Genomic DNA, 22,499 nt, shown 5'->3' on the forward strand with positions numbered 1-22,499 from the left:
CTTCAAGAAAATTTATCGACCGAAACGTTAAAAAGTAAGTTCTCTTTATTGTTTTTTTTTCTTTTTGGTTAAAAGGATATCTTTGATATTTTAAAAATTGCTTTGAATCGAATCATTGACGAACGACTTTGTTCCGCAGAAATTACAACGAAGACGATAACAACTTCGAACACACGGATTATATCGACCGAAGCGAGAAAAAACGGTACAGGTGAGAGCATATACCTACCTATATATATATATATTTTTTTTTTTAATTGCATTGAAACGCAAACCTTTAAATATCTCAATTTAAGGTTAAATGGAGTTAGGCCACTTTCAAAATAAACGGCTCATATATATATTCTGTTTAAATTTATTTTACGAAGAAATGTCGGACGGAGAATTGTAATACACAATTTAACATCCTATAATCGACGAATTATCAATTTCCTATTATTCGTAAATAACATAAAAAAATTCCTTTCCATTGTTGGATTATAATTTTTTGTTATAATATCATTGTACGAACTATTACAATCATTTTCATATTTTTGACGAATATTTCGAATTCTAGTTTTCATAATTAGCATAAGAATAATCTTCTATCGTTATGTTAGATAAAATATTGCACTTAATAATACGAATATTTGTAAATTACTTTGGAATTTGTATTAAATTATTTCGAATCTATTTGATGACTATTAACGAATAATTCAAAAGAATCTTCCGAATACCGAAAATACTCGAAACATAACGAATCATGATAATCGAAAACCAATATTTGCTCGCGCCAATTTCAATCTCAAACGTCGATATATAATATAAATGCTTTTATCGAATCCACCACGTTGGAAAAATGCAAAATGGATGAGAAGGCATCGTTGTATCCTTCCGTTATTATTATAAACATTAACAAATAGTTCATTTATTTAACTAATGTCTATTAATAGTTTTTTATGATGCATCGTCATGCATGTTTCGAGCATAAAAGCCGCTTATCTCTTAGAATCGATGTGGTTACAGTCGTTATCGTGTTAAAATATCAAATTTTCGAGGGAACTTCGGTTGGTAATGATCGTAACTGTTTCGGTTTATAGGAATAATTAATAATTTCCAAACGATTGGATCGATCCTTTTGGAATCGGGTAACGAGAGAGAAGCGTTTAAAAAGTAACACGAAATGTCAATTACATCGTAATACAAAAATACATTTATCTTATTGTACAAGTGTAAAATGGTAGAAACCGTTTGCACGTGACGTTTCCTGTTGAAATAATAAAAAATACATCGAATGCGACGTGTCGCACATTTATCATCGTCAAATAAATAAATCGTATCAAATCGCATAGCAATATATTAATTACAAAATAACGTGTAATTTTTTATTTCATTTCATATATATATATATATATTGTCTAAATCCTTTATAATTTATTTACAAAAAAAATATATATCAAATAGAATTGGCAAAAACGTGAAAGATTTAAATGGCATGAAAAAGAAGAAGAAGAAAAAGAAAAAGTAATCTCTCTTAAGAGAATAGAACGAGAATAAGATAAGAATAGGAATAAACCGTCATCGCGTAGCCGTCGTATTATTCGAGGCTTTTATTACCTTCTTCTTCTTTCTGCAAATTGCTTTGCACAAACGTCACGCTACGATGAACGGACAAACACTATGAACGGTAGAAGAAGCATAAGAGGGACGAAGGAACGAAGGAACGTACGATACAGATTGCACGTGTGTCGGACGTATACTCGTTCGCATTATCATATATGAATAAGACACCGAGTTGTACCCACATATATATATATATAGATATAGGTGCTTTTATATACCAGCACACCTGTCCGTAGAAGAAGGAAAAAGATGTAAAAGAGAAAAAGAAGTTCGTTCTCGTTCGAGGAGAAGGCGCACCCTCTACTTACGAGACTCCCTACGACAAGGAGGCGACCCTCTTCCTTTTCCTTTCCGAACTCGACCCACCTTTCTGTCAGTGCTCACGAACACCTTGTCGAGAACGTACTTCAAGTAGTTTCTCTCTCCCGATTTTCTCGCGTTATTTAATTCCATCGAATCGACCCAAACTTCTACCGATCTTTGATCTTGAACGAACAAAGAGAGAACAAAAATAGATAAAAGGGAAATAGTAGAAGAAAGTGGAAAAGATTAAGGAAAGAAACAAAATAAGATTTGTTCTCTCGAAGAAATAGAAGAGGATGAACAGTAACGAGACAACAACAACAACAACAGCAACAACAACGGCGACTACTACTACCAGGATTCTTCTATTTGATTCGCAATAAGAGAAAAACTGATCAGCATTTCGTAGTAAATGCAATAGCATAGTTACTGTTGTTTTTTATTTTTCGAGAGGAAAACGAAATTGCTCGGTGGTTGTTGGAACAGAAGGCGTCGTTCCTGTCGACGGTTAAAGGGCGTTGCCGATGAATACCTTTCGTAAATGTACTCAAATTACGTAAATGGATTTTTTATTGAGCTTTCTTGAATAGAAGTAAATAAAAAAAAAAGAAAGTAATAATTTTCTTGTGGAAAAATAGATTTTCTAGAATTGCGAACGAATTTTATATTAATATTTCATTACTTTGTTTCCTTTGAAATTTAATTTATTTTTCTTCTTTTGCGTTTAATATTATTCGAAAGAGATGTATTTATCGTGACGATGCCAATTAAAGGTAAATTGAAGTCTATCGTGAGAAACGTAATATGAATCGGCTCGTAGAAACCTATATAATGTAACAATGAATGCTTTGTTAAAGTGAACAATACGACAAATCGAATCCTATTTACGTAATTTTAACGTTATATACGGTATTATTTCGCGAGGTATAACTCGGCGAATGATATTGGACCATTTATTGAATTAAATGTAAAAAATGAAAGAAAAGGATAGGACCGTGGGAGGGGAGTTATTAAATAAAAGAAATTGAAATTGAAATAGTTCAGAAATACTCGGAAGAATGAAGTTCTTCGGTTGTTCCCAATGCCTCGGCACGGTCCGGAAGGATCCTATTCCTTCAAGTTCGATGGAAAGTACAAATCCTTTGGTTATAACAAAAAGACCAATTCGACTAGTTTCCGAGGATTCCAAACGAAGAATATCCTTCGTGACGTCGCGAACTCGGTTACCTCCGATCCTTGGATCCTTGAGTGCCTCCTGGAAACGAAGAAAGAAACGTTCTCATGGAAGGACCAGACTCGAGAACAGGAAATCAAAGAAACGAAATTCTATTGGGATTGGCAAATCGAAGTATGTAGTGGATCGTGAAACTGAACCAGCATCACCGCCATCGCCACTTTCGAAGGTTGTAGATGACGTCACTAGAACCAAAGAGATCCTAGCGAGATTGGATCGGCTCGAGGAATCGAATCGAAGTTCAAGGAGAATCTTAAAGGAGAAAGAGAAAGAGGAAGAGGAACTCGAGCGTGAATATTACGAGCACTTCAAGTTCCTTATCGATCCACCTCCTTGTTTCAGGAACGTCGAGGTCAATCAAAATTTCAAAAACAAATTCAACAGTTTAGATTTCAAGAGAATCAACACCGTTGCCATTCCCGAAACAATGGACGATTCTACCGCGAACGAATCATTTGGGATTTCTAAAAGAATTCATTTGATCGACGATACTAACAACGAGTACAACGAAATAACCGGAACGAATAGATTTTTCCGATTGGAGACCCTTGGATTGATCTTTCGTGAACGTTTCGAGGTTGCCGAAAGAACGATGGATTTGTTTGATCGAAATTCGTCGATTCTTAAGAACGAGAATGATCGTGATAAAAGGAAACGATCTTTTAGAAGAGAACACAAAACTGTTCGTTTTAAAGACGAGGACGATGCTTCGAATAATGTTGACAATTTCGAGAACGGTGTTAAGGAGAAATTGAATGATTTTAATACATCAGACCTCGGTGAATTTCTTCAAAGATTTTCCAGTGACGTAGAGGAAAACGATTCGGGAACTGATTTACGCGATGAAGATCTTATCGAGAGTTTGGATCGATTGTTAGATGTCACTAAATTTCACGGTAAATCTTTTTTCTTTCTTCTTTTTTATCCTACCTATAAAAAGATTTACCCTAACTTCATAATACTTTGCGAGATAGTTCAACAAATTCCCTTTTGCGTATATAAACCAAAAAACTTGGATTATCTTTTTTTTTATACCTCGCGTTACAACAAAATGTAAAATTCATGGGATTCTATATTCGATTTATCTTTAGCGAGGAGTTCGTTTTATTCATCCGTAAAAACACTGGGTCATTTCCCCCATATCGAGTAATGCGCATGCAGCGACCCGATTTCCATATACGTAGGAACAATCGACGAATCGGCTTTTATCAAGAATGATCGTAGGTATTGTCCGTTCATTGAGTTGAACTTTAATGCAGAACAATAGTTATTGCTATCATAATACGTATATAATACGTATATTGTTTACGAACGTGTGTTGAACAAACCAAGAAATGTTGTTAAATTTAAGTTGATATAGAACAAATAATGTTTTCAATATAAACCGTAGAATATTTTCGATAGACCTAATTCTTCTTTTTACTTATCTGATAATCGCGTGCAACGAGTAATTAATCGTTGAAGTAGACCATAGTCCGGGAAACGAATAATTTCGATCATTCAAACGATTGTTCCACGTAGACTTGTTGCATTACCTTGAAATATAACGAAAGAAAATAACAAAGTGATGTTACGTAAAATTAAATTATATATCAGTTTTATCGAAAGTTATAAAATAATACAAATTTATACAACGCATAATATCGAATAGAAAATAAATTCTAACTCAAACGAAAAGCAACAAATAAATTTGAATATTTTATTTCTAACAACAACAACAAGTGAATTAAACGAATACGAAAATAATGTACGGAAAACTCTCGGATATATAACGAGTCATTCTATTTATTATTTAGCCGTTTGCTTGTTCTACTCAAAACTTTTCAACCCTTCAGCGTATATTAGACACAGTACACTTCTATTATATAAAAGTATTATTTTCATTTGTTTCGTGTAAACGTGAACAAATATTGACGCAACCTTTTCAAAAATCGTGACATAAAAATTTTCACCCTTCCGTACGATAGTAACTTTTCTAATGCAAAAATGTTAATATATATATTACTTCGTTAAACAATTTCGATTCGATGTTTTATTAAAATCCGATTAATAAAGATATCAAATGATAGAATACATATATACGTGTTTTATTAAAAAACAAAAATTGAAAAATAAATTTTGGGACAAATGATTACAAGACTAATTGCAATTACTAAATCCAAAGGAAAAATTTCGTATCGAACATAGTAATGGCGGAGGAAAGGGGACAAGAAGAAGATGCGAGAACGGAAGCGTAATGGTCCGCGTCGACAGATAGAATCGATGATTTCGAAAGAGACGACGGGACGTGTTTGACACGGGTACTTTAGCGCACGCCTCCAATGGGTGCGGTGTCGTCCGTCATGGGCCGAAGGTGCCGAGCCCACTTTTCGTCCTTCGTCCTGTACCCTTCTCTCCGAAACAACCTTCGGCTATGTTTTTCGTCGACAACCAAACGAGAACCCTGTTCTATTGCGGATTCCGTAACATTACGTCAGGTTACGTATTTGAACGTTCACATTGATCATCTCATTCACTATGTCGTATCATTTTCTTATTCCTTTTTTTTTAATTATGCGAATACTTATGTGGTATTTTTTTTTTTTTTAGAATTTAGATAAATTTTGTTAATATTTATTGGGTATATGATCAATTGTTTTCGACAATTTGCGAGACAAATTTTTTTATTTTATATTGATAAGAGATGGATAAGATATATATATATTTATATTTTCAATAATATTATTATATATTATATATTATATTAATATATAATATATATATTTAAATTGATAAGAAAATATATATATTTATGTATATATTTCCATCGGGAGAAAGTAATGAGTTTGTATGGGATTTCACGCTAGGGTATAATTTTCTTTTACATTTGCATATATTAGAAGTACAACGAATACGATGGAAGTTATCATTCGAGAGTATTTGTAAGTACCTCGAAGGGGTCTCACGGGATTGAAATGATCCAATGAGTAGGTTTGTAGTAATGAACTCGTCATTCTTTGTTACGTACTCCATGTTATTCCTTTTGGAGCTCGGAGAGGAAGAGAAATAGAAAACTGTAAAAAAGATAGATACTAAATCGTGTCAAGAAATTCAGATCGAATCGGTGTAGCGACATGAAACGTGTAATCTTTCGTTTTTTTTTAATTCGAGGATATATAAATAAGTTTCTAATTAAGTTTCTTTAAGAAGAAATCATTGCGTGGTTTATTTCATTCATCATCGGGTCTTCATTGATATCGATGAAAAATTTCTTAGAAGAAAATATACGCGTATATTAAATTATATAATAAATAAATATTCGTATTTTTAATGTTAAAGAAATTTATATTAATACGCGAATATTCATAGACGCACTAATGTATATTATTCATTTATTTTGTATTCGATAATCTGGTAATTTATTTAAGGCTAAACAAAATATATTTTCTTTAAATTCGTTATAATATTTTTTTTTTGTTATTATTAAAACGATCTTAGAAAAGGATTAATATTATAGATAAATGTTGATATTATATTGTTAAGATCGTTGAAATTACAAATTCGTTGCATTTAGTTATACGCTGCGACGAAAGTCGAATTTCCGTCAGAATTTGGCTGTTTCCTGGAACGATTATGCTCGTACTCGTCGTACTCGTGACGTAACACGACGAACGTTGAAAACGTGGGTTGGGTGTTCTACAACGTAGAACCTACACCTCCCTGGCTGTCCCGGTATTGTTTATTCGGAAGGAAGTCCAACTCGGAAGTGGCACTATGCATGAATCCCGGGAACGAGAGAGAGAGAGAGAGAGAAGGATGGGGAGGAGGGTGGGTGGGTGTCGTCCGAAGCGTCGATGCGAACTCCCCTCGGACCTAGTTTCTATTTTTTATTTTCGAGAGTGTTTCTCGCTCGAGTTAGTTTCTTTTTATTTTTTTTTTCAAAGAAATTTCGTGCCATGTTGGACGAGAAATACTAGAAATATTATTCCGCTTAGTTTTTATGGGAAAATATAACAGTTAAATTTGATTTCTTTCTCTTTTTGTTTCTTTTATCAAATTCTTTTAAAACAACTCAACAAAAATATCGTCAATTCGTTCATTTCAATATATATTTTCTTATATTTAATTTTATATAAAATGTCATTTATTTATACAAAAGGATAAAATTAAGAATCGTGATTATAAAATATATTGTGATTTATTGGATGCATACATGAATGTAAGTGGTGGTGGTGTGTGTGTGTGTGTGTGTGTACTGTTATTATAATATTTTATTGAAAAATTATATTGTACGAAGAAAATTGTATTACGATAATTTACACAGTTTTAATATTAAAAAAGGAACAAAAAGAATCGTGACATTAACGACGAACACGTGGTTCTCATTTTTTTTGACAGTTTCTAAGAGTGAAATCACAAGTAGGAGATACGCAAATACAAATACGTAACGATTGCGTTCACATATGTAACGCGTGGATGGAGAAGGGAGGGAAAGGGAGGGGAGGGATCGAGCGTGCTTCATGAGTGACATGACTTCATTTACGTTCAGTGCATAATAGTGATTCACAGACCTCGGAGGTCACGCTGCGGGTTTTGACTCAACTCGAATAATAAATCGGAATCTAAATCCTACACGTTGATCTCGAGTACGAAGAGCACCATTACGAAAGGAATTTTATGTCGCGCGAACTGTCATAAATCGAATTTTATTGACTTATCTTTTCTCTTTTCCGTTCGACGAAATTCCAATAATTTTTTAATATTATTTAAAATCACTGGGAATATTTTAAATTCGATCGAGTGTTATATATCTATGAATTAGATTAACAAGTTAGAAGTTCCTATTCCATTCTTATTGTTTCAGATGACACTAAAAACGATGAAAGTTACGTTACTCAGAACGGTGGTTTGAAGAATTCTACGATAGATCAACGAGTAGACACGAAGAAAGGTAAAGCTAGCTTTTTTCTTTAAATATCATCTTTATTATTATTAGTTAACGGTTAAATAAATTTGCATCGCTGGAGGCCTGGGACACACACGCTTTATGCATGATCGATCAAATCAATAGGAAAATGATTATTTATCTTTTCGATAATTATTATTATTATTATTATTATTCGTTATTCGGCTTGTTATCCATATAATTTATCTATCATTATTTGTAAAATTAATCTTTTCTATCTTTTTTTTTATTTTTCGTAACGTCACAGCAAAAAGTGATTCGCGAGATAGAATGTTATGATCAAAATTGTATTATCTTGCACGTGGGAGGAAAAAAATTGAAACTATTGTATTAGATTGCGATTAACAACATTAGTCTTGAAGAAAACGCGATTATTTGGCAAGTTAATCATTCTCATCGTCATCATCATCAGCATCATCATCATCATCATCATCATATTATTATTTATATTAATAATTATTGTTTCTTTTTGTTCAATGATCTTTTAGAAAAAATTATTTCCAAGATAATTTCGAAATAGAACGGTTAGATATGTCGTATCGGGTTTGTTTCATATTCTAATCGTACGGAATGAATCCTTTTTCGAAGAAAAACGATGATGTGTCACGCGTTTAGAGAACGAGCGATTACTATAACGCAAGTTATATTTTATTCGAAATCGTATAGAAGGGAAAACGTTTTTTGCGACCGCATTTCGCAGGATATTGCGATTTCTCGGGATACGTCACAGACGCCGAAGTTAACGACAATAAGAAGATGCCTTCTCATGGCTCGCGTAATCGCAGAAATCGCAAAAATCGCAATAGGAGACGTGCCCAACAACAACGTCCACCGACTCCACCCGATGGTCCAACAAAATTCGACGAAATCGTTGACGATTCGAAAACGAGCGACACAGTTTCGGATAATCCCAAAGATTCGAACGACGAAAATATCGACGCTTTAACAATGACCATTGAAATGGAAGAAAATCAATTGGAAAAGGATAGAAATTTGATTATAAAAAAAAATAGATTTGAGATAAAAAAAGAAGAAGTTGATACAAATATACGAATGATCGAGATCAAAACTATAAGTAGTTTACCTTTGGAAGCTACTATCGATCATATACCGGGTGTTGGAATTTTAGAAACTGGAACAATGGATAAAATGAATGGTGACAGTTCTTCGATCAGAGTCGACGAACCTTTAGATTTTATGAAACCATTGTCGGATAATGTCAATTCTAAAATGAAACTTTTAGATGAGGATATATTTACGATTGATGTAAATGAGACTAAAGATAGCACCACGGATATGGAAGATTCAGAACCTATCATAACTGAAATAGATTCGGACATTGAGAAGGATCGTTTTGATAGATCGGACGATGATGATAATTATAATGTTGAAGAAAAGTTCAAATTAAAATCGAATAATTTTCAAGAAGAACGTAAAATTGAAACGAAGGATAATACGATGTCGAAGGAGATCGAAAGGAAATTGAGAAATTTCATTGAGGATTTGAAATTTCCTAGTACGTCTTTGGAGAAAGAGGATCACAAAGCGGAATACGAGAGGATAGGTAGACAGAAATCAAAGAGGCGTGCCATTTTGGAATCTTATTATCGATCGCAGGCAGCTAATAGATTTTTAGATATAATTCAGGAAGAAGGAGAAAAATTATCGGGAGACGAGGAACAGCATATCAGAGATTTTATTAACGAAGAGATTGGAAAATTTCGTCGTTCTGAATGTAAACGTATTAATGAGGTTACGAACGAGGAAGAGGAAAAATACTCTTCTGAATTTTTAAATAGTGAAAAATCTATCGAGGAAAATGATATAATTGTGATGAACGACGAGATTGCCGAGAAAGAAGGGGTCATTAAAATTAATGATAAATTCGAAATAGCGAATCAGGCAAAATCCATCCAATTATCTAACGATATTATAGATGATAAAAACGTAATCGCAAAAAATTTGTCCAAAGAAACGGAGAAAGATTTAAAAGACGACTACGACGGCGAAGAAAAAAATGAAGGTTTTTTTTCGGCTAATGATATTTCAATCGCGACTAAATTCGAGGAACACGAGAGTAATTTAACGTCGAAGATAATACTCGTAAATTCGGGAAAAAAGAACGAACGAGTTAATAATGTCCCACTAGACGAGAAAGGATATCAGATAAAACGAGAATTCGAGGAAGAAAAGATTGTCGAGGAAGAAACTTTGGACGTGGATGTTCCTAAAACGAGTATTATTGTCATCGAGTCGAATAAACTGAAAGAAGAAATCTTGCAAGAAGATGACATCAAAAATGTTGATCGTAAAGAGAAAACTTCTTCGTCTCGCGAGGTAGAAAATAAAAATATCGAGAAAATTGAATTAGAGAAAAATAAAAATGAAAACGAGATTACGGGGGAAAAGAAATACGACGATGATAAAAATAAGGAAGACGATAAAAACGTCGTTGATATTTTTGACATAATCGATACGAAAGAATTCGATTTTAACTCGACAAAAGAATCCAACGAAATAAATTTGATATCGTCCGTAAAAGAAGATTCGGAAACGTCGATGAAAAATGAAAATAGATCGTCGATGATGGATACGTGCACACCGCCAGACGTGCCACCGAGAAGATCATCTAACTTTCGCGTTAAACGAGAATCTACTACGAAATCTGAAGAAGAAAATAGTATCGTTGTTAATGCTCCAATTGCTATGAGAGAAATAAAGGAAATCGTTGAAATACCGGAACGACCACCGCTTCCTCGCGAGATGTTTCCTCGTATTTTGGATGCTGCTTTAAGATGCGAGTCAACGAACGAAAATATCATAGTTAATTTCGAACGTGTGAAAGGATTAACGTTAGAGAAGAAGAAGAAGGAGAAGGTGGAGGAGGAGGAGGAAGAGGAGGAGGGTTCGAAGCTTGTCAATGATGACGAGAATGATTCATTAAAGATTCCGACGCGTGATTTAAGTAAGACCTTAGTTGAACGGGAACCAAGGGATGCCAATTTGTTCGCATTTTTCAAGTGCGACGACGACGACATCTTACGTAACGACGTAGAAAGCGTCGTGCTTGGCAATGAGGAGACTCTTGAAATAACCGGTGACAAGTTGTACGAAAAGGCGCCAGGAAAAGGTGCAGGTTTTATCGACGACGCGACGGCGACCTGCTCGAACGATTCAACTCGGAGCTTCGAGGAAATGGCTATGGTGGGTAACAAGGAAATGGGATCAAATGGGATCGATAAGAGTAATGGGAAATTTGTTACGGATGACGTGTCTACGAATTTGGACGAAATCCTAACCGATCGAAGCGAAATATGTGAGAAAAGGATGGTCACCGAGGAAACAGAATTAAAGATCGTCGAGGAACGCCTAGAGGATTCAAGTATTTCTAAAAAAGTCAGGAACGAGGAGAACGTTGATAGGTCAAGATCTGAATTTAAAATGGAAGAAAGTTTTATCGAAAAGAAAAGTTCGACGGATATACATGAAACTTCGCTAGATTCGGAAGACGATGCTAAGGATTTGAAAGAATCTTCGAGCGATGGTAAACACGTAGAAGAATTTGTTACGTCTCAGAACGAATTTCAAGATCAAGATTCGTCGAGTAGTACTGCTTCCGTGAGTACAGTGAAATATCTACCGATGGAATCGTCTCTCGCTGATGTTTGTTCGAACATCGAGAAGGAAGAAATAAGTTGTTCAAATTTGAGGAACAAATTGTCATTGTTGAAATCGAAGGAAACAAATGGTATAGAAAGTGACGAAGAAATCGAATCGACGAATCGGTCAATAACTTATTCACAGATGGAAGATCTCTATTACGTTCCTTTAAACGATGAGGAAATTTTGACATTAAATCCGTCATCTTTAAAAGATCTAAGCCTAAGAAAGATTATCTCTATGCCGTATGGCGTTGAGATAATTCGACAATTAAAAAAGGCATATAAGCTTAACATATTCGAAAGCTCGCAGAACATTCGATCATGCGTTAATAATGTAGAAAGCATCGAAGCCGATTACCATCATCGATTAAACAAGCATGGTGTGTCTGACGTTGCGAATGAATTAGCTTGGCTAACGTTAAGATATCCCGATACGAATACATCTGACAGAGACGAAAAAACTGTTTCAGACCAGATAATATCGTCGAGAAGATATCCAGGACCAGTTAATATCTCGGATTTTTATGGTCAAGTTTTAAAATCCGGAAGGATGAACCATAAGATCGAAGATTTACCATGGTTGGGTGTATCGACTTCGAGGGATCCACGATTGTTGGTATGTTTATCGCCATCTCAACAAAAAACATCGATGCAAACGAGTGCCGACAGGTTACTCGATCTTCATACGAAATTTATTAATCGTCGTAGTTACGACGACGTAGAACCGCAAAAAGCTTCGCCTATGAATTATCGCATGGTAATAAGAAACGATAACGAGTATCAAGATAAACCATTGGGATTGTTAAATATAATTAAACAAAACTCATCGAGGTCCGTTGAATCGAAGAATAGTCCGAGGGACGTCGTTGAACGTGAAATTTCGTCTCCGTTGAAGAAAGTCGAAGGTCAAGAACGTCTGAAAGTCACTCGCTTATGCGATTGGATGAATTTAGCTAGATACGAATCGAACGATAACGACCAACGAGATTCGAGGAGGAAAGTACCCTCCTCGACGACTATGACGCCGAGTAGCAGTGGTGGTATTCGCGGTCAGTACGGTTTAACGAAAGATTCGAGAACGTGGGACGGATCGATAGATCTCCCGGCGAAAAATCGATCCTCGTCGATGAACAACAAGTGTTCGATTACATTTAACAGCGCTATTATCGATAAAAACCTCTCGCCGGAAGTCGATAATAAAACACCAACACCGAAAACACCACCGAAAAGATTTATCGAGCCACGTTACAACGTGAATCCTGCATTGATCGATGACAAAGTCGAAGTACCGCCAAGATCGAAGAGAATCGTTACCGTGGATAAATCTTGTATCGATACCACGAGTATTTTCGATCAGAATCCACCGAGGAATCATTTGGAGACGAGGAAACGTCATGACGACAACGCGGAAACATTGAAGAAGCACACAGCCACGGAAATCGTGGCCAATTTGAAGAGATTACAGAAAGAAACGATGGAGCAATTGGATCATGGTAAGAGTAAATATTCTTTACCTAAAGAATATTTCGATCAGCAATTAAATTATATCGAATTATTGGAGAATCAATTGAAAAATGTTATATTAGCCGAGGAGGAGGAAAGAAAAGCTTTCGATGATTTTCAATTTCACGTTGGATCGAAATTACGCGAGGAACCGAAAAATATCAAGAAAGAAGCGATAACAAAGAAACAAACGAAACTCGATGACAGTGACAGTAGAATCGAGAAGGAGTCATGGCAAGAGGTCGATCAAAATCGTTCGGAAAGTTTTGAAAAATCTGGTAATCGTGACTTTCGTCAAACGATTCATGACGAAAATGGTGTACACGAAGAAGAAACTACCGAAAAGATCGAACGTAAAGAGCACAAAATAATCACGCAAAGAGGAGGAGGAAGGGGGGCTGACTCTTTAAAGGATAAGAATCAACTTGATTCTAAAGGGAAGAATTTACCCGAGTGTAAAATTGACAAAAAGGATCCGACAAAATTAACGAAAAATAAGATCGACAAATCGGATTACAGTGGGGCGATGAGTGGGGAAGCTTTTCGTCAAAGAATGTACGACGAGTACGTTAACAAAGTTCACGAAAGGGAAGAAAGGAAGCATCATAAGGTTGTAAAGATCAGTTTGCACGACGAAATAAATAAATCCGAATCTAAAATGAAAAATATGAGCGCTATGGAGAAGGAATTTATCGAAAAAGCAAAAAACAGATTAAACAAATTTGGTATTAAGCTCGACGAGAGCGAAACAGAATCTGAGAACGGTGCTGAGAAGAGTCAGGAGGAGGAGGATGAGGAGGATACAGTTGAGGCTAGATGTTTGATCGATGGAAAGAAGATTGGTGATCGGAGAAAATTACCGAAACATCTGCGAGAGTTCTTGAAGATCTCGGTGAAGGATATCGATCAGGATGGTGAGTTACACCGAGAGAAAGTGTGCGAGAGAGAGATAAAAAGCAAACTAAAAGAAAACTAAAAAAAGAGAAAGAGAGAGAGAAAGAGAGATTGATGTGTTGCTAGATGTGTGTCAATTATTATCGTTTCTTACACCTTCCGAGTGTTCTCCAGACTACCACCACTGACCAAGGACCAAAAAGCTAAATCCTAATAATTTCTTTATCCTGCGGTTCGCAAAAACACGCATTCAAAAACGAACGAACTCATTTACGATGGTTTCTAATGCACGTGCCGGATTTATATTGAGTATTTGAATTACGTAATAGATGTTTCGTGTTACTGTTATTCTTTTATTGATCGTTACTAACGTTGATTGACGAGGAATGATTGTAATATCGCTTTCTTTCTTTTTTTTTTAATTTTTGTTGTTTTGGACTTTTTCTTTTTCTTTATTTTTGTAAGCACGTTTAAAGTAATCGTAGAAAGGAATGCGCAAAGAAAAGTTTGTTGGTGTTTAAGGAAGAATCGATCAGTTCGAGTGTTCGTTTCAAAGGCGTGCGCTGTTGAGTAAGTAGAGAAATTTCACTTACTACTCCACGTGTTTGCTTTTTTTTCGGTAGAAGAGAGTATATATATGTATATATTTGTACTATTTTCATTTCTATTTCTTTTTTATTCTATTTTATCTTCCCGTTTAATTCTTTTTTCCTATTGGAGACATAGAGGCAAAAAAATAAAAGACAGAAAAATGTTTTCAACGATGGGCATCGATCACATCGTATGCGACGTATCGTTATCTCTAATGCGTTTGAAATACTTGCTTCGCATTCATTGAACCGAAGTATTCAGGGTATTGTGCGATAATGGATATAAATCGTAGCTAACGTAGCATTAAAAGGTTATCCGAGGAGGATGTTTCATGTTTGCGGTTAATAAGCGATCAAATTGTACGTAGAAGAAGGCAATCATCTTTCACGTATTTATCGATCGAGTCTTTCGTTTTCAAGTTGAAGGTTTTTACAGTTACTCCGAGAGAAATCCCGAAGATTCGTTCGATTTTAAATTAATCGATAATTCGTCATGGATAATTTATTACAAAATCGATACCTTTTTGCTGTGCCGACGTTACAGTTATTTTTTTTACCAATTTTTATTTCTTATATTTTAATAAATATATCACGATTAATTATTATTGACAGAACGTAATCGAGGAAAACACATCGCAAAGATAATTAACATCATTTAATTTAGTTTCATTTCAATTCAACATACTCCGAATTTCTTTTGATTTTTCTTTTTTCCTTTCCTTTCTTTTCTCGAAATCGAAATCGTGAGGGGGGGGGCTGTTCGCCGTCAGTAGCCGTCACTGTGTTAGTTTGAGGCCTGCAATCTCATTTGCTGATTCATACACAGAATGAGGACCTAAATTTAGGCCTCCTAGGAGAAATAGGGCACTACTAAGGACGTCACGAATACGCATCCCAGTTCTCGACGACGAAAACCACCGTCTTCATTTTCGGTTATTTCCGACTGCTTGCAACACGAATAACCGAAACACATCGTCTGTGCTACACACGCTGTGCTGCTGACCCAACCAACTCTTCAAGTTTATCGTAACTAACCACGCGAATCTTTTATCCTATTCTCCACGAATATTCTGCCTTTATTCGTCTTTTCTCATATACAATTTATAGATATGTATATATTTTATATTATACGTCGTAACTGATAAATATATATATATATACTCTTTTCACAGTGTTCCATTTACCTTTGCATTTATTATTCTATGAAATAAATGGTTGAAAATGTTGTTAACATCGCGTTTTGTGCTTCTTCTAAGAGACGTAAGATATATTCTATTTCTCTCTCTCTTTCTTTCTTTCTCTCTCTTCTTTCTTTCGAAAGCTTTTCAAGCTCGCGAAATGGAACAGGATAAAGTGGGCAAATGGTCGTTCTATTGAGAAGAAAATGAATTCGCTCTTTAAAAGGTGCTTATCTTGCCACCAAAATGTTCTCTCATGAATCTTTATTTGCGTAAGCGACGAATACCGAACCCGCGTTCGTCTTTGCTTATTTTTCTATTATATTGTAAGAGTCAAAAATATCGAGGGTTAAACGTAAACGCAAATTTAGATTTTGCTGACCTCAAAAAAGATGCCTCCGTTGTGTATACCTCTACCGTTTACTATGAATTTCATTTAGCGATTAAATCATCTCGATCTAACGATTCGTTAATCAACGTATATTCCGTAAATCATTTTTTTAATCATTTTCTAATAATTTTTTTGTAAATTAAGTTTTTTTACTTTTCTCTTTCTTTCTTTTTTGTTGCTTCTACTTTTGCACACACATGCACGCTTTTTAGATAAAACACGTGGCTATCGTATAGGTGGAGGTGGTAAATACAGTGAAAACGATCTGCTGCACGAAATCGACAAAGCTTTGGTAATCGGCAAAGGATTCCTTCTTGGCCAAGGTGCGTTTTCTTTTCTTTTTTTTTCTTCTTCTTCTACTAAATCTTGCCTCGCTTGCATTGCATGCTTCATTCGATCGATTATTCATACCTAACAACTTTTGCAAAAATCGTTAGATTTATTATAGAATTAAATATTATCTGTTATTTATCTGTACGAAAGTAAGTTTTTACAAAGTATTATCATTGATATTTTCTTTTTATTTGTTTGCATTGATATTTTAGATTAAAATAGATACGTAAAGAAACATATTATGATAAAATACGATGAATGTATTACCGTAAAAAGGTGTTGGAAAATCCAAAAGCGTAATATTCTCCGTCGAACGTTGAATTTACGTAACATCAAGAGCAAAAATCCATCGAGGATTCAATTTACTAAAATTTCACTGAGATTTTTCTCTTCGAGCTTTTCATCTTCTCCTCCTCCTCCTCCTCCTCCTGCTTTTTTTCCCTTCCCCCTTCCCCCGTCCGTTTCTTCTCCACTGCAAATTCTCTTATATCTTTCTGTTTTATCTCTACGAGAAAACATTTTCCTATCTCTCGGACAATATTTTCATATTCTCTTTATTCGACGAACTTCTTCTTAGCTTCGATCTTCCTAAAATATAAACGTTCTTTTACTTACTATTTTATTTTATTTTTTTTTTTGATTCATAAACATCAATAGGTATATTTTTATTCCGCCCATTAAAATATTCTATCAGATTCTTACAACATATGATTAAGGATTGTTCGTTAAAAAAAAAATTAATCAATCATATATTTAAATATAGTCATATTCTCTTAGCTTATTAATAATATATGATTCAAATAGTTTGATACAAAAATAGATTAATCATCAAAATATAAATGATGCTTTTGAATAATATATGACAGATAGATGTAAAATAACAGGGGAAGATTATAAACGTTGATATATCCTATCGTTCGTTTGCAACATATAATTGAAACAATTTACTAAAAAAAAAAAAAAACAAGAAACTAATAAATTACAAAAAATTTGTATCGAAACGTAACAATAATTAGTTTATCGTTGAATATAATATAAAAGATTTGTTAGTATATCTCGAACCCGAAAAAAAAACAATGAAAAATCATAGAAAAGGATAGGGGGAATTAACGTGTGGGGAGAGGGTAAAAGTCTGGCTATCATCGACGTCGGCGTCGAAGTTGGCGTCGAAGTTGGCGTCGAAGTTGGCGTCGAAGAAGTTGGCGTCGACGTCGGCGTAGTAAACGTCGGTAAAGGGAAAACGACGACGTGGTGTGTTAGGTTTTTGCCAAGCGTCGTCGTCATCGTGTGCTAGCTTTAGTCTACGATCATCTTTCGTGCTTTCCTAGCGTCTATCTTAAACGCTATGAAACTTTGAGAACCCGTTCGTTCGTGCTCGTGCATGCCCGTTACCTTTCGAAATATACATTGAAAAAAAAGAAAAAGAAAATATAAACGATCTTCGTTATGTTGGAAAAAAGTGAGTGATCGATCGATTTAATTAACAGAAAAAAAACAACAACAACAAAATTAAACGGAAATCAAATGATCGTAAAAAAAAATCAATTGTGAGATTTTGTTTTTCTTTTTTCTTTTTTTATAATACATTCATTAATTTTTACGAATATTCGAAAGTTCTTGGTTATTATAATTTTTCTCTTATAGACGATGATAAAAAAAGCAAAGGAAAAAAAAACACTCAAGAAAGAAAAGACCGGTTAAATTTGTTCGTTTAACTTCGCAAACGAAACGTCGTTAAACTCTCCAACGGATTATACGAAAGCTCTCGCTTGCTCGTTGGCGCGAAAAATAAAGACACGAGCGATTATTTATAGTCCGTTCGTTGATTTCTATTTGTTTATCGAGTTTAATTATTCCACATTTCATTCGTGTGTCTTCTATTATTACCGAGTTAAACGAGTTTTCCGATAATCCTTACACGGTCGTTATATCTTTCGTGTATTCTATCGTAATATTTTTACTTCAAATATTCAATGACAATTTAAAAGGATAACCTATTAATTAAATTATATTATTAATCAATTAATATTAATTAAAAAAAAAACAAAAAATAGTAATAATAATAAAATCATCGAGATTGAAATCGTATTAGAGTTCGTATTATAACGAGAATAGTCTATGTTAATATCGTTTGTACGCACTTACATACGTAACACACGTGCAGGGAACATAAATTTTCGTTTCTCTTCGTGTAAATTATAATTAGATCAGAGAAGGCCACGAAATGCTGGAGTGGCGATCATGCTGAGACGAGAGAGTCTCGATCACCGATTGAGAGTTGATCGGTCAGCAGTATATGCACATATGCACATATGCGAGAACGTGTAGAATGTGTACGTTACAGCACCAGCAACGTGCTGCTGCAACGTGCTTGACAAGCCAATCTATTCTGAGAATCGTTTGTAAAGAACGTAACATCAATTTGGTGTATGTGTATGTATGTGAGTCTTCTTTGTATATACGTCTCTCTCTCTCTCTTTTTCTGTACGTGTACGTGTATGTATATGTGTGTGTGTGTGTGTGTTTGTAAAGGCGCGAATAGCCTTTCCAAATTTTTCGTGGTTATATGTCGACCTTGTTAGTTGGTGATAGTTCTCAAAAAGATAGAAAGAGAGAGAAACGTTTCACGTTTCGTTTCTTTTTTCTTTTTTCTTCTTCTCGTTCTTCTCGTCTCTCTCTTTCTCTCTCTTTCTTTTACTTTCTTTCAGTCATCCCTCTTTTCATCCCCCTTTTCTCTTTCTTCTCCACTCATTCGTGTTTTTTCTTTCTCTACCTTTCACGAGCCCGGCAAGCACGGTTCTGTATTAATGAACCTCGTTGGCTTCGTCAAGGAAACTACTTAAGGAGCCTTTCAGACATTTCCAACGACGATGGAAAAGCCGAGGAAAAAATATCTTTTTATGAGAGTGGCTTCGTTCCTTTCTTTCTTCCTTCCTTCTTTCCCTACTTACTTTCTTAACCTTAACCTTACGTGGAAACAAAATGATAGCAAATTCACGATATGAATATCTTTGATATTGTATTTGTCTCTTTTTTCTCTGATAAATACGTACAATTATTAATATTTTTCTTTAATGTTGAATTATTGCATTTCGTTACATCGATCGTCTTGAAAATATTAGTAGATAAGATTGAATATCCAAGGTTGGACTTTTACTTGTTCCAAGATTACATCTCGAAATGTGTGCTAACGTTCCGTTTAAATATCTTTTATTGTATTTATGCGTCATTATCGTAAAATACACTATCTTCAACACGCGTAATATATTTTTTCTACTTTATCTTCGTATTTATATCCTCCCGTTGGAAGGGGAAAGAAAAATTTTTATATATTATAATAAATAGCATATAGATAGAGAAAGAAAATCCTTTATTTCGCGAAAGTATTAATTATGTAAACTTAAAATTATAAACAAATTGTTTGCTGCTTTTCCAGAGAACGTTATGTTCGCCCCAACGTTTAAAGCCTCCTCCTTACCAACGAAACCAGGTAAAAACTTGTGCGAATGAACGGCAAAATTAATGATGATGATGATGGTGATGATGATGTTACGTTTTTTTTTTTTCGTAGCACGTTAAACATCTAACTAGACGGAGCGATATTTAATGAGAACATTTGATAGCATAATAAACGTTGAAAATGTTGCCGATACTAACGCAAATTATTCAACATCGATTATCAAAATAAATGAATGGATTAATTAATGCGTTATTTGCACGATCTGTTGGATTGATTTTATTTTTCTTTTCTTTTTTTTTGGAATAATACTCTAATTATAGTACGATTCGAGAAATGATTGTGATGTCGAATCGATAACACACGATAAATCGATTTAATATCGATCGATCGGTAAGTAGGATGCTGCTGCAACCGTTGCGTTTACTTTTTGGAAAATGCTACCTCAGGGTTTATTCTTTAAAACTGCCATAAACCAATAGTAATTATTACCAGTGCTTACTCGTGTCTAATTTTACTTCTTAGCACACACACTACTATTCTTCGTCGTTTCCTGTTGTGTCGCAACTACCACGTGTCCAACATTATGACTAATAGCGCGAATTGAAAACTTCTTATACAAAGACGATAGCATCTTTCTCTCTCTCATATACACGTGCACACACACACACACACACAAATATATGTATTCATGCTTTTGCCCTATTCAACCGGAACATGTATAGCCGACCTGTATTTCAAAAGTAACGAGGTTATAAAGTAAAAGAAAATAAACAGAAAAAAAAATGAGAATACGATGAGAAAAAAGATAACAGAATAGTTCATTTCCGGGTTCCTCGTAATACGAGTTTACGCAATCGACTGAGGAAAAGGAGAAAAAAGAGATGGTCCTTTATGTAATAACGCTACTCGAGCCAAGATTAGCGGTATTCTTTTGTAGATACATATTAAATATATATATATACATTCCGTACGTTACTTTTGGCACAAACGGAGTAGAATGCACATGTTCTGGCACATTTAATATTCGCTTTGGTGCAAGGACCCTTCTTTCCATTGTGCTTTACTTACTTTAACTCCACCATACTAATTTGAAATTTTTGTCCAACATCGGTAGTAATATTAACAATATAAATATGCATCCAAAAGAAAATACCTCATCATATTAATTAAACAAAAACTCGATTAACAATAAAATATACAAAGTTGGAAAATACGATTCTAGGGGTGAAAGAGAAATGTTGAGAAAATATTTGGACTTTGTCGATAGGAATTTGGTCGCCAGGAAGCGAACCACCGGCACCACCAAAGGAACCGAGTCCGGATCGTATAAAGGATTCGCAAAAAGATGGTGGAATACCGCCAGTCTGGACGCCATCCAGCGCAGGAACGAGTCCCGTGCCAGAGAGGAAAGAATTTCGTCCGGTACAATTCGAAAGTCCAATTTTAAGTAGAAAGAAAAAGTCAGAAGAGGTATGCTTTCGAATTTCTTTTTTTGGGGTTTTATTTCTTTTCCATACAAATCGGTTAACATTATAAATACGAATTGTCGATTGTGTTGAAATGAGTAGTTATTATATTTATTATTATTATTATATTATATTTATTATTATTATAGAATAATTATTTTCAATTAAATTTTCAAATAAATATTTCAAATAAAAATAGAAAAGAAACAAAAATCAATAAAGAATATTTGAAAATTGCTTGAATAAATAGTAAAGTTAAAAGTTTTTAATCAATATTCCGTTTTGCAGGCCGAAGAGGAAGCTTCTCCCCCTCCTTGGAAAAGCGAGGAAGAAAAGAAAGAGATCACAACCGCCGAGAGCAGCTTTTCACAAAGTAGCATATCCACCACGTCGCGCATTGTTAACTCTCATTCCGCTCCGTCTCAAGGCTTGAACACGCTAGCTTCTACACCAAGATTACCTAGAGCACAAAATCCAACGATCACGCTTCTACAAAAAGCTAGAGGTTTGAAAACAGATACATGTATATATATATATATATATATAGTAAAATTACGATATAACGCGGTATAATACGTCGAAAAGCAAAATCTTCTCTAACGCTTTCTAAGAATGTGAACCATCAAAATTCGCGTTATATCAAAGTATACTGTATGTATATTATTTCAATGAAACGTTAAAATCGATTATTCAAAACTCATCGAGTATTGATTTTGTAACTTTAGAGGGACAATTGCCGAAGGGTGCAGCGTATATCGAAGAAAATGAACCTCCTAGGGCTGGTCATAACGATGAGAAACCTTTGATTAGTCCAGGAGAAATAAGTAAGTTTTTATAATGAACAAATTTTGTTAATAATTTCATTCAATGTCATTTTTCATGTTAATTTCGCATGATACTTACTGTTCATTGATTTTCTTTTCTCTCCCAAAATTTTG

The 22,499-nt window shown here is 34.5% G+C and overlaps 2 protein-coding genes across 9 annotated transcripts in view; both read left to right on the forward strand.

Annotated features, from left to right (window-relative positions):
• On the forward strand, positions 1 to 22,399 carry LOC122519297. Its single transcript, XM_043638663.1, has 8 exons — positions 1 to 34; positions 140 to 211; positions 7,983 to 8,069; positions 8,785 to 13,239; positions 13,333 to 14,163; positions 21,363 to 21,565; positions 21,850 to 22,066; positions 22,287 to 22,399. Exons 4-8 carry the CDS (start codon positions 8,841 to 8,843, stop codon positions 22,397 to 22,399), a joined length of 5,763 nt encoding a protein of 1,920 aa, XP_043494598.1. The 5' UTR covers positions 1 to 34; positions 140 to 211; positions 7,983 to 8,069; positions 8,785 to 8,840.
• LOC122519365 (sorbin and SH3 domain-containing protein 1) overlaps positions 20,092 to 22,499 on the forward strand; it is a 29,871-nt gene continuing 27,463 nt past the window's right edge. For all 8 annotated transcript variants that reach the window (XM_043638765.1, XM_043638766.1, XM_043638762.1 and 5 more), the window contains exons 1-4: positions 20,092 to 20,125; positions 21,363 to 21,565; positions 21,850 to 22,066; positions 22,287 to 22,385. The gene's annotated coding sequence lies outside the window, so the exon portion shown is untranslated. The remainder of the gene's footprint in view (positions 20,126 to 21,362; positions 21,566 to 21,849; positions 22,067 to 22,286; positions 22,386 to 22,499) is intronic.

Source organism: Polistes fuscatus, unplaced genomic scaffold, assembly GCF_010416935.1.
Source record: "Polistes fuscatus isolate 324 unplaced genomic scaffold, CU_Pfus_HIC Scaffold3, whole genome shotgun sequence".
NCBI lineage: Eukaryota > Metazoa > Arthropoda > Insecta > Hymenoptera > Vespidae > Polistes > Polistes fuscatus.